This window comes from Hordeum vulgare, chromosome 6H (assembly GCF_904849725.1).
Source record: "Hordeum vulgare subsp. vulgare chromosome 6H, MorexV3_pseudomolecules_assembly, whole genome shotgun sequence".
NCBI lineage: Eukaryota > Viridiplantae > Streptophyta > Magnoliopsida > Poales > Poaceae > Hordeum > Hordeum vulgare.
Window position 1 is genome coordinate 39,573,111 of NC_058523.1, and position 18,006 is coordinate 39,591,116.

The following is an 18,006-nucleotide window of genomic DNA, read 5'->3' on the forward strand; positions in this document are numbered from 1 at the left end:
CTTCTCCCCACGGCTTGGGCCCTGGAGGGAAACCTCAGATCCTTTGGGTCAGGCGTTGAACGAGTCCTCACGTCTTTCTCCTCCTTGGGTGCATCATCTCGGAGCCGGCCACGACTGGGAGACTTGTGGAGTGAGGCATCTTCGCCGTGGGTGGTAGCATCTTCGCCGCATGGTTTGCTTAGGGGGTCGTTGGTTATTGTTTGGCAATGATGATGGCATTGAGAGGAGCTCGGGTCGCGGCATGGACTTTCATAGTCGGTTCTTTTTGGCGTGTCCGAGGTGGTCTTCCGTGGGTTGCTTGGTTGCTTTGAGGTCGGAGCTGTGGTGGAGCGAGTTGAGGCAGTGATGATGACGGGCACTTGGTGGTCATTTGCGAAGGGCATCGTCGGTGCAAGTCTTGCATATTTCCCTTTGTGATACTCATCGTCAAGGGCAGAGCTGTCGGCAGCTCACGCGTGTGGTCATGAGGTGGCATGTGCCATCACGGTTTCTTTGCAGTTGTTTGCGGGATGGCTTCGATGCTGGAGCTCGATGGTGAAATCGGAGTCGCTCGTTCGAGGCAACCGGTGATGTCGATGACATTTGCGACTCCGCGTCGGGTGTCTTTCTTCTTTGCAGCTTCGGGTCCCATGTCGATGGCCAGGTTGACCGGTGGTGCTCGTGTCATATGGGTTGTGCATTGTATCGGTTTGAGTCCGGTTTGTCGCCAATTAACCAGGCAATTCCCTTCTTCTTAATCAATGAAAATGATAAAATCTTTTGCCTCGTTTCAAAAAAAACATGGTGTGATTTAGTTGTCAAAATAATGATTTCTAAAAATAATAATCAATATGGTCTTGTTTTGAAGATCTTGTCAGAAAATACAATTGTACAAACATAATGTAAATCAAACTTTTATTTTGAAATACATTAGACACCTATTTAACTGATGAACCTAAATGAGTAGGGAATAATGCGTGACTGTATTTACATGAGAGAGAAAACATTATGCACATGGGGCAAAACACTATGGACATGATGTGGAGGTCTCATAAAACAATAATAAAAATGATTTCTAGAAAGATAAAAACAATGACAATAATACTGGAGCCAGTGCATGGTACAAAATCCTGTCTCGCGTGGACATATCACATACAGTTGGCTGTTGCTGGCGGCTAAATCTTGGCCAACGTTTCGATCTCAGACGCGAACCGCTCCATGGCAGCCTCTCCAACGCGACCGGCACGGCCACCACATTCTGCCCGCTGCCGTTCTTGATGGTGATCAACGAGCTCACCTAGAGCATTGATCTGGCCGCGCCGGCGTACACCGGCTCGCCCCAGCCGAAGTCCACACGGTCGAAGCCTATGCGCCTGAGGTCGGTGAGGGTGAACAGGTTCGTCGCGGTCAACGCAGGCCGCCCGTCCAACACCAGGTAGTCTTCCATGGAGCGCGCGTACTCGTTCGTCACCGACGCCTTCGCCTCCCGAACCAGATCCACCACATCTCCTATCGGGCGGCTCAGTAGCGCCCCAGCGGCCATCACCACCGCCGGGTTGGCGCAGGCGTAACCGTAATAGCCGGCGGGCAGGCCTAGAGCGAAGTGCCTCCCCATGTTGACGACGGTCACCAGCCGCGTCTCCTCGTCCGACCGGAGAGCCAGCGCCGCCGTGCATGCGCGCCACAAGAACGCTGCCAGCACCTCGAAGCTCGTGGTTGTGTCGTGGAGACCAGGCGGAAGGGATTTCTTCATCACGGCGACGTCGGAAGGGCCGTACAGGAAGGAGCGCATGACCATGTCGCCGGTTACGTGCTCCTCCCACGATCCCCAGCGCCTCCCGCCGTCGGATGCCACCAACCAATCTCCCGCTGTCCATTGCGCCATCACCCACCAGTCGGTGTCCCGCCGTCCGTTGGGCCACCAGCCGGTCTACCGCCACCCGTTGCCACTCGCTGGTCCATGCCATATGGGAGAGGAGAACGTGTGGATGCGCCAGTACAGGCTACATGGAGAAGATGGGCCGGAGAGAGGGTAGGGAGATAGGGTTACCTGGGCCTCCTTCATCGCTGCGGCGACACGGCCCTCCTGCTCGTCTTCCTTCCCGCGTCGAGCTCCTCCTAGACCCGGTGAAGAACGATGAGATGGCAAGGGCTTCTGTGTGTAACCGCTAGAGGTCGCCGTAGGCGTGAGGAGGTCCACGACGCCGATTCTTGTACGGGGAGCAACGAGATCGAGGGATTTGGGAGAAGGAAAGTGGGAGTTGGGACATGCCTACGTGCGTTTGTTTTATTTTCTTTTCATAGTTTTTTTCTTTCGTACGAAGTGGGAAGTGGGAGTTGGGAGGATCCCGATTTTCTGGTGATGAGAGAACGGTTTGGACGTGCGGGTGAGGCTGGGGTGTCATTTTGTTTATGGCGTAGGACCCTTTGTGGCGGGGGCGGGTGGGATGGGGCATCCTTCGCGGCAGACATGGGAGTAGCGAACGAGTGGAGGTCGAACCATCATCAGAGACGACAGATCCTCTTTAATAGTAGAAATGTGACGGACGCGTCCGATCATGCCCCGGCCTTGTCTTATTCATCTGAGATTTAAGTTGAATATAAGGACGGGCATTTTGAGTACTGTTTGAAAAATTCATCTGAATCGTCTTTTGTGATCATATAGATCGTTCGGCTTTGAAAGAATATAAGGAAGCCCGAGTGTGTATATGCTCTTAGAAACACTGGGATGCTAGAATTACAGTGTGGCTCTCGAGAGCACGACAGGTGCGATGATAAAGCTTACAAGTACACACGTGCCGCTAGTGATGCAAGCGGCGTGCCGCTAATCGTATAAGGGCATGTGCAATGTACAGTCAGCTACCGTTTGTCCAATGCGTTCACATCTCTGACATAAAAAAATGCTGCTGCAAATAATTTTCTTCTCAATTTCAGTTGAGATTAAGTTGAGTTCGGTCGTGAACCCTCGAACACACGAACACACGAAGCAAAATTCCTTACGTGACACTACATATAATGAAAGGAAGTATTGCTCAGGCCCCAGAGCGCAAATGGAGGACGCCTACGTTGTCGTCTACCTCGGCATAGCTCTCTTGCCGCTGCTCATCATACTCGCATGCCGCAGGAGCTAGGGGGTGCGGGGTGATGGTGGCCACGGCCTGCGCCTCCCGCTGGGGCCGTGGCAGCTCCCGGTGATCGGGAGCCTGCACCACCTCATCCTGGCCGGGCAGCTCCCTCACCGCGCGATGCGCGTCACTTGGCGCGGTGTCACGGGCCGGCCATGCTGCTCCGGCTCGGCGAGGTGCCCACGGTGGTGATGTGCTCCCGGGAGGGGGCGCGCGAGGTGATGAAGACACACGACAAGTCCTTCGCAATGAGGCCCGTGAGCGCCACCATGCGCGTGCTCCTAACGGCGGCCGGGACATTGTGTTCGCGCCCTACGGGGACTACTGGCGCCAGCTCCGGAAGATCGTCGTTGTGGAGCTCTTCACCGCGCGCCGCGTCCGCTCCTTCCACGCCGTCCGCGAGGAGGAGGTCGCCGCAGCCCTCCGCGTCGTCGGCGAGGCCGCGGCGGCCGGGACATCGTGTTCGCGCCCTACGGGGACTACTGGCGCCAGCTCCGGAAGATCGCCGTCGTGGAGCTCTTCACCGCGCGCCGCGTCCGCTCCTTCCGCTCCGTCCGTGAGGAGGAGTTCTCCGCAGCCCTCCGCGGCGGCCGGCGCCCCGTGGAGATGCGCGGGCTGCTGGCCGCGCTCGTGGCGGACATCACGGTGCACGCCGTGATTGGCGACCGGTGCAGAGAACGGGACGCGCTCCTCCGGGAGCTCGACCGCTCCATGCAGCTCGCGGCGGGGTTCAATCCGGCCGACCTGTGGCCTTCGTGGCGGCTCGCCGCGCGGCTCAGTGGCGCCAAGGAGTGCCACGATACCGTGCACGGCATCCTCGACGGCATCGTCAAGGAGCACCTGACCTGGAGAGGACGGACGGCGGCGAGGACCTGCTTGACGTGCTACTGAGGATCCAGAAGGAAGGTGGCCTCCAGTTTCCGCTCGACATGGACGCCATCAGATCCGTCATCATGGTAAGTATTCAACGTGCACAATGTTAGAAATTTAGGGTTGTGGTCACCTCCATAGCTTCCCTCACAATCCAGTTTGGATCCTGTCGTTTTCTACTCTGCCATGATCTCTCTCCGTCTAGCAATCGGTTCAAGATTAGTTGTCTCGGGACAAAGAGCTGCAGCGGAGGCCATCGCGATGCCGAGCTTCAGCGGCCGCGCCGCACTGACCAAGAGGCGCCTTGCTAGACCACCTTTCGACTGACCAATCTGCTTCTCACTCCATCCATGCCAAAACCAAGATCTCTGCCTTGTCATTCTCGTCGAAGAATCGCGACTTCGGGCCATGCCCTTCGATTTGCTAATGCCCTCCACCGCTGCAAAGAGCTTCATCGATACGTTGACGAAGACGCATACCTTGGCTAGCCACGGCGCGGGCGGTCATAACCATCTAGGCATGGCGATCGTGTGGAGGAGGACGAGACAGTGAGCGGTTTCGTGATTGAGGGTTGGAGAATCGCGCGGGTTGTTTCCCTTTTTCGCTCGCATGGAACGTGGTTGTTTTCCCCACCGATTTTCTCTTCGTGGAATCGAACGAGGCGGGTGTAGCTAATGAGGTCGAAAGGCACAGGGTTTTTCTGTGAACCGGTTTTTTTCTGCATTCAATCGATTGGTTTATGGAGGGATGGAAAAAAATCGGTGAAACTGCTAGCGGTGGAAGTGCTAGCGAGGGGGTCTGTCGTGGTCGAACCATCACGACGACGGCAGATCCCCCTTTAATAGTAGAGATATTCTCCCATGGTTTTGCAAATATGCAACAAGCTAGACATAATACATATTACTATCCAATGGAACCTAGAGAGATCACTATAGCTATCCAATGGAACCTAGAGATATCACTAGCTATATGCAATTTTCATAACTATGACTTTATCATATTGCTATCCAATGGAACCTAGAGAGATCACTAGTTATATGCAATTTTCATAACTATGACATCATATTGCTATCCAATGGAACCTAGAGAGATCACTAGCTATATGCAATTTTCATAACAATGACATATCGTATTGCTATCCAATGGAACCTAGAGAGATCACTAGCTATACGCAATTTTCATAACCTTGGATCAAAGACCGCCGCATAAAATTGTTTCACTACAACTAAAGAGAAATTGATTTTTATAGAATTCCAAAATGGAACATATTGCTATCGATCCTATGCAATTTTCGTATCCTATGAATTGATCAAGAAACCCTCAATTAACTATCCAATGGAACATATATAGAAACTACATATTGCTATCCAATAGAACCTAAAGAAATCAGTATATATATATATATGCAATGTTCATAACCTTGGATCAAAAAAAGCCTCAAAACATACCTCGCCCATTGGAAGATCAATACATGGTGTTTGAAACATAGTTGGATGACGGCAACACCTCATTGATCGGCCGTGTACTCTAGATCAAGCCCCAAGAACTTCTCATGATCCACCGCGCCGCCAAGCCACCATTCCTTCAACCGTCTAAGAAAATGCGGCACATCTCTGCTCTCGTTCGTGTACACGACATCGAGATTGTTGTTGCCATGTGCGAGCACCTTTGTGAAGCGAGTTGGAATGGTGGAAGAAGAGAAGGGAGGAAGAGAGGGGAAGAAGGGAGCAAGAGAGGAGAAGAATAGAGAAAATGGCGACAGACTCTGCTTCGGTTGTGCTTTTGCGAAGCGGGAGGCAAACCCTTTGGGCCTTTAGTCCCGGGTTGAGCCACTAACCGGGACTAAAGGGTGATACGAACGGTTGCCACCACCCCTTGGTGGGATACGAACGGTCCACCTGGTCCCGGTTTGATCCATCAACCGGGGCTAAAGGGGGATACGAACGGTCCCTGCATATTGGTCCTGGTTCGTGTCTCGAACCGGGACCAATGGCCCATGATGCCCGCTTGGCGCCCTGGCCTCACGAACCGGGACCAATGACGCCATAGGTCCCTCTTCGTGGGTGAACCGGGACAAATGTGATTTCTTCAAGTGGACCAAAGCCCTATTTTCTACTAGTGTAAAAGCTGCTGCAAAAAAGACATCAGCAGATAGAAACTGGCATTGGATGCACTAGGTTAGTAGGTTAGTCCAAATATGTGTAAAATGATATAAAAGTGTGTAAAAACATGTAACAATGTCACCCAAAAGATCATGGAACAAGCAGAAATTATAGATACATTTGGGACGTGTCAATAGTCCCAGGCTTAATTTCTGCTCGTCCTCGAGTAGATAAATGATAACACAATAATTTCTGTGGTGACATGCTAACACACATATAAGAACTTTTAAGTAAAGCAAGTGATATATGCAATTGAAGTCAAGACAATAACAAGCAAGAGTCTATATCTAGTATTGAATTTAGCAAAGTAAGAACATAAAGGTGCAATAGCTCTCGCTTTCCGTGACTTGAATGTCTCCAAATGGTGTTTCTGTGCAAGAAGTGGGAGATGGGTTCAGAGATAAAATATTTTTTAATTGAGAACTCAATCTACTAAACCTCACACTTAGTCTCCTTCGGAATCTTATTTTGACTCATCTCCAGACCACTTGTCAGGAACAAGTCAAAATGATCCTCTCCCTTTCGATTTTGAGCACTCATGCAATGAATGAGCGTAAGCAAGATATGTTGGCACTTAGGATGGCAAATAGAATAATGACGGGGGAGGAAGACAAAAATGTGTGAAAGGCTCACATCAATGAGGAGAACCATAGGCGAGAGAAAGCCAAATGATAGATATGATGTGAGGAGTAGGGATTGCCATGTAACGGATGCACATATGAGCTAAGGTAAGCTCTCCAATGGAACTAGTGGGGGTGCATCCAACTTGTATGCTCATGAAGACCTAGAGCTCATTTTAGGAGGCTAATCATTGGAATATGCAAACCAAGTTCTATAGTGTAAGGATCCCCACATAGTTCTGCATGAATCATAATCTCTATGTAGTACCAATATAGCAATAGAGCACGAGTGTGGATCTTTCAAAAGGAATAGTAGTGTTGCCCCCTTCTCTATTTTTATTTCTTTTTATTTTTCTTGTTCTTTTTCTCTTTTTTTATTTTTTGTGGCCTCTTTGGATCTTTCTTTTTATCTCTCATTTGTCCTCTTTGGGATCTTTTATTTTGTCCACTTTGGGATCTTTTCTGCACTTAAGGGCAACACTCTATGTTTTACATGAATAGAAAGAAAAATCATCACACTTTATAATTACTCAATATAAAGACAAGTGAAAACTTTCATGATGTATGCAAATGTATGCCTCTGCCAGTCTAGCAGGATATGCAATGATACTAGCGCGTCATGTAGCAGTAATGAGGGCAAGGCCCAACTAGCATGCGGCTCTATGATTAAGAAAAAGCATGTATGACATGAAGATCAAGTCATGAGATGATGGATGTTGCATGAAAATGTATCTCGGAAAGGCTATGGAAATGCCATAATAGGTAGGTATGGTGGTTGTTTTGAGTAAAGATATAATGAGGCTTATGTATGATAGAGCGTGTCATGTCATGGGTTTGGATGCACCGGCGGAGTTTGCACCAACTCTCAATGTGAGAAAGGGCAACGCCTGGTACCGAAGAGGCTAGCAAAATATGGATGGTGGAAGTGCCAACAATCGAATACTCACATTAGTCCGAAGAATTCATACACTTATTATCGTTAACTGTCTATCTAGTTAGGAAATTCACAAATAGACAAGTACCCCAAGGAGGAATGTTTGGGGGTTTGATTATCCTTGCGCATCCTCGACTCATGGTAACGTGAGGGTAATCTATATATTCCAACCCCTCCAGAGGTTAGCAATCAATTTAGTAGCTAAAGTTCTCAACTAATTTTTTAGTTTTTCAAAAACACACGGATTTCCCAAAACACGGCACCTATCACTAATAGGCTCAAGCTCTTAGCACCAGTAGTCCAAACATTACTCAAATCAATACCTCAAAACTATTGCAAGTTACTACTATACTTAAATAGCAATCTCAATTACCTACTCATGCAAGACACAAAACTCAGTGCAGCAAGACAACTCTCTAAAGAAGATAAGCATGATAAATCAAGAGAGTTCCAAAATCAACCTAAATAAAAGCTCTTCAAAAGATAAGCATGAAAACTAAGAGCTAAGCATGATAGTAGCTACGAGAAGATGAAAAACACACAAAAAGGATAAGCATGAAAAGCAAGAGTGTAATGGAGCGTGTGTCTCTCCCAAACAAGGTATGCTAGGTTCTGACTTGTTATGAACAGCAAGCAAAACTAAAACAAACTAAAAAGAAAATAGCAGGACGCTCCAAGTGTAGCACATATCATATGAAGTGATAAAAATACAACATGGAGATGGACGAATTGATGATTGTTGATAGAGGAGGGGATGCACGGGGGCATCCCCAAGCTTAGACGCTTGAGTCTCCTTGAATATTTCTTGGGATGCATGGGGCATCCCCAAGATTGAGCGTTTGACAATCCTGCATCTTCTTTCATCATCTCTACCATCGCATACTTGAAAACTCCCTTCATACAAAACTCATCATAAGCTGATTAGAGTGGTTAGTTCCCTTAATAAAATAATTCAATACCTGCTGGAAATAAATATTTTCATGAAAATCTACTGCTTCTCATGATTGCCAAAAGTTTTTTGCAAATAAAAAGCAAGCTTAGGATTCGCAAAACAATGAAAACACAAAACATGGCAGAATCTGTGAAAAATAGAACAACATGTAGTAAATAATTTATTCGGGGTACTTCTGCAACTCAAATCAACAAACTCAGAACAGATGCCAGAAAGACATTTATATATAGCATGCCTTCAGAACAATTCAGATCAAAAAGATGATCTCGTGATTTTTGGCGAATTTTTGTGTCAAGCAGACAGAATCTGTTTCTGGACAGCATGTCACAACTTTTGAACTTTCTTGCAATCGGAGGCTATAACTTGGCACAAATCTTAAAAATAAAGATACAATGATGTTGGTACAGTAGTAACACACATCAAGACCACTAAAACAGAAAGTACAAAACAAATTGGGTTGCCTCCCAACAAGCGCTTTCTTTTATGCCTTTGAGCTAGGCACAATGCAAGAAGATCAAGTTGTATCAATTGAACCATCATCAAGATCATCAAAGAGCTCTTCAATAATACGACTAGTCTTAAGAGAACTTTCAAAGAGAGGCTTAGTGTCAACACTTCTAGGAGCAAAATCAAAGGTAGTAAGACCAATTTGAATTTCATTTCTAATTCTATTTAAGAAAGGTATCTCTTCCAAGGTCTTCACAGTTTGAACACCCTTAGCAATAGGTATACTTGTTTTGGGTAGAGGAACCTTGGGTACGTTAACGAACCTAGGTCCCTTCCTTGTGGGGGTTTCTACCTTTTCATTCTTGATGGAGGATAGAGTAGCTCCTAAAGTTTCAAAAATATCCTCGATCTTATCAATCCTAGAAGGATCCACATCATGGGATTTAAGGGTCTCCAAAATTTTATAAATTTTGTTGATGGAGCTATCAAGTCTATTTAAGTTCCTTTGAATCCTACGATCCAATTCATTAATCTTAGTCATGCTTGGAATTTCTAGCTCTATTTTCTCAAGTTTACTCATAACATGAGATAAAGTGATATCATCCTTTATGTCAACAATAGGTGGGATTCCGACAAGATTTTCCATAATGTTAAGAGCCTCCCCAACGGGAGCTTCCAAGAAATTCCCTCCTATTGCTGTGTCTATAACAAACCTATGCCAAGAAATAATACCAACATAAAAATTTCTAAGCAAAATAGTGGTGAATTGCTTCTTGGTGGCTCTATCTTAAGAATTTTTAATTCTATACCAAGCATCTTTCAAACTTTCTCCACCCCTTTGTTTGAAGGTGAGAATCTCTCCTTCAGGCAAAGGATTTAGGCATACTGACTAAACAAAGCAAAGTAACTAATTTTTTTGTCGTTTTTGGTATAAGACTCTATAGAAAAAACTAGAAAGCAAACTAACAATACTAAAAAGCAAAGGTAAAAGATAGTGTGCAACTCCCCTATCTTGAAGACTGGAGTCCCCGGCAACAGCGCCAGAAATTTGCTTGATGACAAGATGAAGTATATACTTCTCGCCCCTCGTTGGATAACCCAAGTGGAAGGTGGAGATGTATGCAGCACCAAATTTCCCTCACACAGAGACTGTAAGGTTTATCGAACCAGTAGGACTCCCAGGATCAAGAAGTAGGTGTCTCCCACCCTGGCGCTAGCAGAAGACGTGGACCTGCACACACAACAAATAACTTTGCTCCCAACGAGTACAAAGAGACTATCAATCTCTCCGGCCTTGTAGTTTGCAAAGGATCAAAACACAAGCGGGAAGGTGATAGTGATTTGATAACCCACAAGTGTAGGGGATCGCAACAGTTTTCGAGGGTACAGTATTCAACCCAAATTTATTGACTTGACTCAAGGGGAAGCGAAAGAAAATTCTCAAGTATTAGCAGCTGAGTTGTCAATTCAACCACACCTGAAAGATTAGTATCTGCAAGCAAAGTATCAGTAGCAAAGTGATATGATAGCAACGGTGCCAGCAAAAGGTCTGTTGACGGAAGACTATTCCTGACTTGATGTATCAATGGCGCCAGAAAAGTCTTGCAGCAGGTAACAGCAAAGTAACAAGTGACAGCAGCAGCAAGTAACAGCAGTAGTGAAAACAGTAGCGGCAAAGTAACGTAGCAAGGACCAGTAGTAAAAGACTCGTAGGAATTGGTTCGGTGACGGATGATTATGACGGATGTGATTCATCATGTAACAGCTATAACACGGAGAGATATGTAACTAGCTCCCGTTCGTCAATCTAATGTAGGCAGGTATTCCGTATGTAGTCATACGTGCTTAGGGAAAAGAACTTGCATGACATCTATTGTCCATCCCTCCCGTGGCAGCAGGGTCCTAATGGAAACTACGGGATGTTAAGGTTCTCCTTTTAATAAAGAACCGGACCAAAGCATTAACACTTGGTGAATACATGAACTCCTCATACTATGGTCATCTCCGGGAGTGGTTCCGGCTATTGTCACTCCGGGGTTGCCGGGTCATAACACATAGTAGGTGACTACAACTTGCAAGATAGGATCTAAAACACACATATATTGGCAACAACATAATAGGTTCAGATCTGAAATCATGGCACTCGGGCTCTAGTGACAAGCATTAAGCATGGCAAAGTAGTAGCAACATCAATCTGAGAACATAGTGGATACTAGGGATCAATCCTCGTCAAAACTAACTCGATTTCATGATAGATATCATCCAACTCATCACCGTCCAACAAGCCTATGATGAGATTACTCACGAACGGTGGAGAGCATCATGGAATTGGCGATGGAGGAAGGTTGATGATGATGATGGCAACGATTTCCCCTCTCCGGAGCCCAGAACGGACTCCAGATCAGCCCTCCAGATGAAGAACAAGAGGTGGCGGCGCCTCCGTATCGTAAAACGCAATGAATCCTTCTCTCTGATTTTTTCTGGGTGAAACGAAATATATAGAGCTGAATTTGGAGGTGGTGGATCCACGTGGGCCACACAAGCCTGCCAGGCGCAGCCAGGGGGGGGTGGCCGCGCCCCTGGCTCACCTCGTTCGGTGGATCTTGGCGCAGGTATTTTTCATTAATTCCAGAAAAATTCTCCCTAAATTTTCAGGTCTGCACAAAAACAACGTTAGTCCGGGTTAGTTCCATTCAAATCATGCAAATTAGAGTCCAAAACAAGGGCAAAAAAGTTCGGAAAAGTAGATACGACGGAGACGTATCAACTCCCCCAAGCTTAAAGCCTTGCTTGTCCACAAGCAATTCAGTTGACAAATTGAAAGAGACGAAAGAAAAACTTTGACGAACTCTGTTTGATCTTGTTGTTGTAACTATGTCTAACTCATAACCAGAATTTCAGCAAGATCACAAGGAAACCACATAAGCAAACGACATCTTGGTCTCACAGTAAACTCATATCAATGGCATAATCAACTAGCGAGCATATAATAATAAGTCTCAAACGTCAACACTTCAATCAAAACAATCATGAAGCAGTACGAATAGATGGTATCTCGCTACCTCTTTCTGAGACCACAAAACATAAATGCAGAGCACCTTCGAAGACCAAGGGCTGACTAAACACTGTAATTCATCGCAAAGAAGATCCAGTCACAGTCATACTCAACACAGTTAAAAGCAAAGCATAAAAATGACAGAGGTGCTCTCTAATTGGTGCTTTTGTAAGAGGAGGATGACTCAACAGGAACATAAATAGACAGGCCCTTCGCAGAGGGAAGCATTGATTTGCAGAGGTGCCAGAGCTCAAGCTTTGAAAACAGGGATAATAATTTTGGGTGGCATGCTTTCATTGTCAACGCAATGACTAAGAGTTCTCAACATCTTCCACGCTACACATGCTATAGGTGGTTCCCAAACTGAAAAGTACAGTTTTGACTCCCCCACCACCAATCAATCACACTCCACGGCTAGCCGAATCCTCGGGTACCGTCCATACGAACATTAATCCTAGGGGAGTTTTGTTTGCAATTATCTTTTTGATTTGAGCATGGAACAGGGAATTCCAATTACCGGCCCCTTTCTCATGAATGATAGTGAATAAACACATATCGAGGATAACACGCCTAGCATGGAAGATACTAATAGCCCCCTGTCACCACATGAGCGGTTCGAGCACGCAAAATAGATTATTTCTTGAACATTTAGAGAGTGGCACATGCAAATTTACTTGGAACGGCAGGTAGATACCGCACATAGGTAGGTATGGTGGACTCATATGGAACAACTTGGGGTTTATGGAAGTGGATGCACAAGCAGTATTCCCGCTTAGTCCAAGTGAAGGCTAGCAAAAGACTGGGAAGCGACCAACTAGAGAGCGACAACAGTCATCAAAATGCATTGAAATTAACTAACATTGAGTGCAAGCATGAGTAGGACATAAATCACCATGAACATGAATATCATAGAGGCTATGTTGATTTTGTTTCAACTACATGCGTGAACATGCACCAAGTCAAGCCACTTGAATCATTCAAAGGAGGATACCATCCTATCATACTACATCATAGTCATCTCAACATTCATGTGGGCATCCAAGACAAACCATTATAAGCTCCTAGCTAATTAAGCATGGCATCAGAAACTATGATCTCTAAGTTGTCATTGCAAACATGTTTCTCTCACAACAAAACTAAATCAGGCATGATGAGCTAGTCATATTTACAAAAACAAAATAGACCGAGTTCAAACCAGCTTTTCCAGGCTCAGTCACTTCATCATATATCGTCATTATTGCCTTTCACTTGCACAACCGAACGATGTGAACAATAATAAGAGTGCTCGTGCATTGGGCTAAGCTGGAATCTGCAAGAAAACACAAAGGAGAAGACAAAGTAATATGGCTCTTTAACAGATAAACAGATATGCATGCGAGAGCCACTAAACATTGTAACCATGGTCTTCTACCTTGACCAAAAGAAAAAGAAAACTATTTACATGGGAAAGCTCCCAACAAGCAAAAGAAGAAAAAGAAAATCTTTTTGGGTTTTCTCAAACTAGACAGACACACAAAAATAAAACGAGAAAAAGAAAATAAACTAGCATGGATGATACACTGGCAAAGTGTGAACACCGACGAACAAAGTGAAAGCATAAGCAAAAATGTAAAGTCGGTGAGAACACGTACTCCCCCAAGCTTAGGCTTTTGGCCTAAGTTGGTCTACTCCCAAGGAGGGAAATAACCAGCTCCGGGGTACTCCGGAGTGGACTGAGGATGCCACTGCTGTGTGAGCTCCTCTGGCTCCCACTGATAAACTGGCCTCTGGTACTCGACTGGTGGCTCGGGCACGGGCACGTGTGGTTGGGCCAAGCCCCAATATGCGTAGATGTCCGAGGGCATAATAATGTACCTGCCTGCATGAAGATTGAACAAAGAAGGAGCAGGCAAAGTAATAGTCTCACGAGTACCCTGACTAAATACCAGGTTATAAATCATCCTTCTATTTATATCTCTATGAAGAAAGTCATGGCGAACCATTCTATCATAATCTAGATATCTCTCGGGAAGACGAATCTCTTCTTCCTCGTCCAGTCTAATAGGTATCTCAAAGTGTCAAGCAAGACGAGTAGCATAGATACCTCCATAGACAACGCCTTTAGAACGGTTCAGGTTCAACCGTTGAGCTACTATAGCGCCCAAGCTATAAGTTTTATCGTTATAAAGGGATTCGCGCAATGCCGCAAGATCTGGGGAACTAAGTCACCCAGCTTTCCCACGGCCAATAAAACATTTTCCCACAAATAATGAGAAGTACCGAAGCACGGGAAAATGAATGCTAGCAGCTCTAGCGCAAGACACTCCTCTCTCCTCTCCTACATCAATTGTATCGATGAAAGTTTCCAAGTCCCGTGGACAAGGTTCATGAATATCCCCAAGATAAGGTAATTTGCAAATATTGCAAAATCCTAGAGTGACATGCGCTTGGGGATATCATAAAGTTTGAACTCAATCATAGGAGGATTCTTCCTCGGATAGAAGCTAAAGCTTTGTAGGAAGATATTAGTGAGGAGGAGGTATTGCAGACACTTATCTTCAAAGAAGGTGGTAAGGCCTGCGTTCTCCACCAAGTGGTAAAAGTCCTCATAAATTCCAGCGATGCGTAAGAACACGTCGCTTGGCCACTCGCACGCTCGAACTTTTGCGACTCGAGGGACTAGATACTTGGGCTTCTTCTCACTTCCATCAGCCTTGGGGTCATGGCTTGAAGAGCCTCTTAAGAACCTCCTCATCTTTTCCTTTTTCTATCTTTGAAAATTTCTGAAATTTTTAGTGATTCTAAGGAAAAGTGAACAAGGCTCAACAAAACTCATAGCAACTACTCCAATAAGTGCCCACAAGCCATATTACGCATCAAAACTACTTGGGACCAGCTAAAATTAGCATACGAAGCTCAAGAACATGGTCACCAAGGCAGCAAAAATACGCGAAGTATAAGGCACTAGGGAAAAAACTAATTGGACCAATGGAGGAGTCACTTGCCAAGGAGTAATTTCCCGAAAACAGTTCAGAGAATGGTGCTTTGAGCAAAGAGATCGAAAATCCCAGCAAGAGGAGCAAGAACACGGGTTTGAGCTGCGAAACGGTTTTTTTCTGGAGGTAGGAAAACCAGATGAGAGCAAGAATGAGTGGAGGGGTGCCTGTGGGCCCCACAAGCCTGGGTGGCGCAGCCAGGGGGGTGCCCGTGCCTCCAGGGCTGGTGGCCCACTGGTGCAGCCCCCAGACAAGCTCTTTGTCTCGGTATTTTTCCAAAAATCTAGAAAAAATCATACTTGATTTTCAGGACGTTCGGAGAACTTTTATTTTCGGGGTACTTTGCCATGGGACGCTAAGACAGAAAACAGGGAAAACTAAACTAAATCTATCATTTTTCTTCTAAGCAACCAAAAGTGAAAGCATGGAACAGAGGTTTGTGACTCCTTGATTCATCCATCTCATGGTCATCGAACGAAATCCGTCAATGGGGTTGATCAAGTCTCTTTGACAAACCTTTTCGAATCGCAAAAGAGAACGGAAAATTTTCGAATAGTCACTAGGTCACCTCAATGGGGATGTGTATATCCCTAACAAGCAAATCATACTTCATCTTGGCACGAGGAATAGGGCATTCAAAGCTCCCAATAAGAATCGATGAAGTTTTTTCGATAGCATTGATGCAATGTACTCGATATTGTTTCTTCGGAAAGTGCACCGTATGCTCATTACCGTTGACATGGAAAGTGACATGGACTTTGTTGCAATCTATAACAGCCCCTGCGATGTTTAAAAAGGGTCTTCCGAGGATGACCGCCATGGCATCGTCCTCGGGAATATCGAAGATAACAAAGTCTGTTAAGATTGTGACGTTAGCAACCACAACAGGAACATCCTCGCAAATGCCGACTTAGCAAGTATTTTACGGAAAGCACCATGAATAATGTGTGAACGACCATCGGTCATTAAATATCTAGGGACTCCAAACCTTGGGAAAATTACTTCCTTCAGCATTTTAATAGAGGTGTTGTGATCAACACTACTAGTTGGAATAGCTTCTACCCACTTAGTAATTCCAACTAGTAGTGTTGATCACAACACCTCTATTAAAATGCTGAAGGAAACAACACTACTAGTTGAATCAACAGCAAACAAAATATGGGTATACCCATTAGAGGAAGGAAAAGGTCCCATGAAATAAAATCCCCAAACGTCAAATGATTCAACAGCAAGTGAATAATTCATAGAATTTGTTGACGCTCACCGATATTACCTATTCTTTGACATTCATCACAAGATGAGATAAACTTACGGGCATCCTTGAAGAGAGTAGGCCAATAAAACCCAGATTGCAATACCTTATGAGCGGTTCTGTCTCCTGCGTGATGCCCTCCATAAGCTTCGAAGTGACATTTCCGTAGTATTTGTTCCTGTTCATGCTCAGGTACACAACGTCTAATAATACCATCTACTCCTTATTTATAGAGATGTGGGCCATCCCAAAAGTAATGTATTAAATCATAGAAGAATTTTTTTCTTTTGTTCGTATGTGAAGCGAGGTGGTATGTATTTGGCAACAATATAATTCGCATAATCAGCATACCAAGGTGTACTATTAGAAACATTTATTCTAATTGTTCATCAGGAAAGCTATCATTAATAGGTTGTGGGTCATCAAGAATATTTTCAAGCCTAGACAAGTTATCAGCTACGAGGTTCTCTCCTGCTTTCCTATCAGTGATATGCAAATCAAATTCTTGTAACAGAAGAACCCACCTAATGAGTCTAGGTTTAGCATCTTTCTTTTCCATAAGATATTTAATAGCAGCATGATCGGCCTGAACAATAACTTTAGAAACGACAATGTAAGATCTGAATTTATCACAAGCAAACACTACTGCAAAGAATTCTTTTTCAGTAGTAGCATAATTTCGTTGAGCATTGTCCAGAGTTTTACTAGCATAATGGATAACATTCAATTTCTTATCAACTCTTTGTCTTAGAACAACACCAACAGCATAATCGCTATAATCACACATAATCTCAAAAGGCAAGTTCCAATCAGGTGGTTGAACAACAGGTGCAGTAATTAAGGCTTTCTTTAGTGTTTCGAAGGCTTCCAAACAATCATCATCAAACACAAAAGGAATATCCTTTTGCAAAAGATTTTTAAGAGGCCTAGAAATTTTAGAAAATTCTTTGATAAACTTCCTATGCAAACCAGCATGACCAAGGAAACTACGAATATCGTTGATATCTTTAGGACAAGGCATTTTATCAATTGCATCAACCTTGGCTTTGTCCACCTCAATGCCTCGTTCAAAACTTTTATGGCCCAAAACAATACCATCGTTAACCATAAAGTGGCACTTCTCCCAATTCAACACAAGATTTGTTTGTTCACATCTTTGCAAAACTCGATCAAGATTGCTTAAACAATCATCAAAAGACTTCCCATAAACAGAAAAGTCATCCATGAAAACCTCAACAATCTTTTCACAGAAATTAGAGAATATAGCAGTCATACATCTTTGGAAGGTAGCAAGTGCATTACATAAACCAAAAGGCATACTTCTATAAGCATAAGTTCCAAAAGGACAAGTAAAAGTGGTCTTTTCCTGATCAGGTTGTGAAACGGGTATTTGTGAAAAACAGAATATCCATCAAGAAAGCAAAAAATGTGTGTGCTTAGATAATCTTTCTAACATTTGACCAATTAAAGGCACAGGGTAATGATCTTTTCTAGTTTCTTTGTTTAATTTGCTAAAATCAATTACCATTCTATAGCCTATGACAATTCTTTGTGGAATAAGTTCATTTTTATCTTTAGGAACAATAGTAATACCTCCCTTCTTAGGGACACAATGAGAAGAACTTACCCATCTAC

The 18,006-nt window shown here is 44.7% G+C and overlaps 1 protein-coding gene and 1 pseudogene across 1 annotated transcript; one reads left to right on the forward strand and one right to left on the reverse strand.

Annotated features, from left to right (window-relative positions):
• Positions 1-1,166: 1,166 nt before the first annotated feature.
• Positions 1,167-2,326, reverse strand: LOC123403983 (benzyl alcohol O-benzoyltransferase-like). The gene is made up of 2 exons (XM_045097885.1): positions 2,030-2,326; positions 1,167-1,932 (listed from the first exon to the last, which is right to left on the reverse strand). The coding sequence occupies exon 2, from the start codon at positions 1,862-1,864 to the stop codon at positions 1,277-1,279; it is 588 nt and encodes a 195-aa protein (XP_044953820.1). The 5' UTR covers positions 1,865-1,932; positions 2,030-2,326; the 3' UTR covers positions 1,167-1,276.
• Positions 1,987-4,301, forward strand: LOC123405029 (annotated as a pseudogene).
• Positions 4,302-18,006: the final 13,705 nt, after the last annotated feature.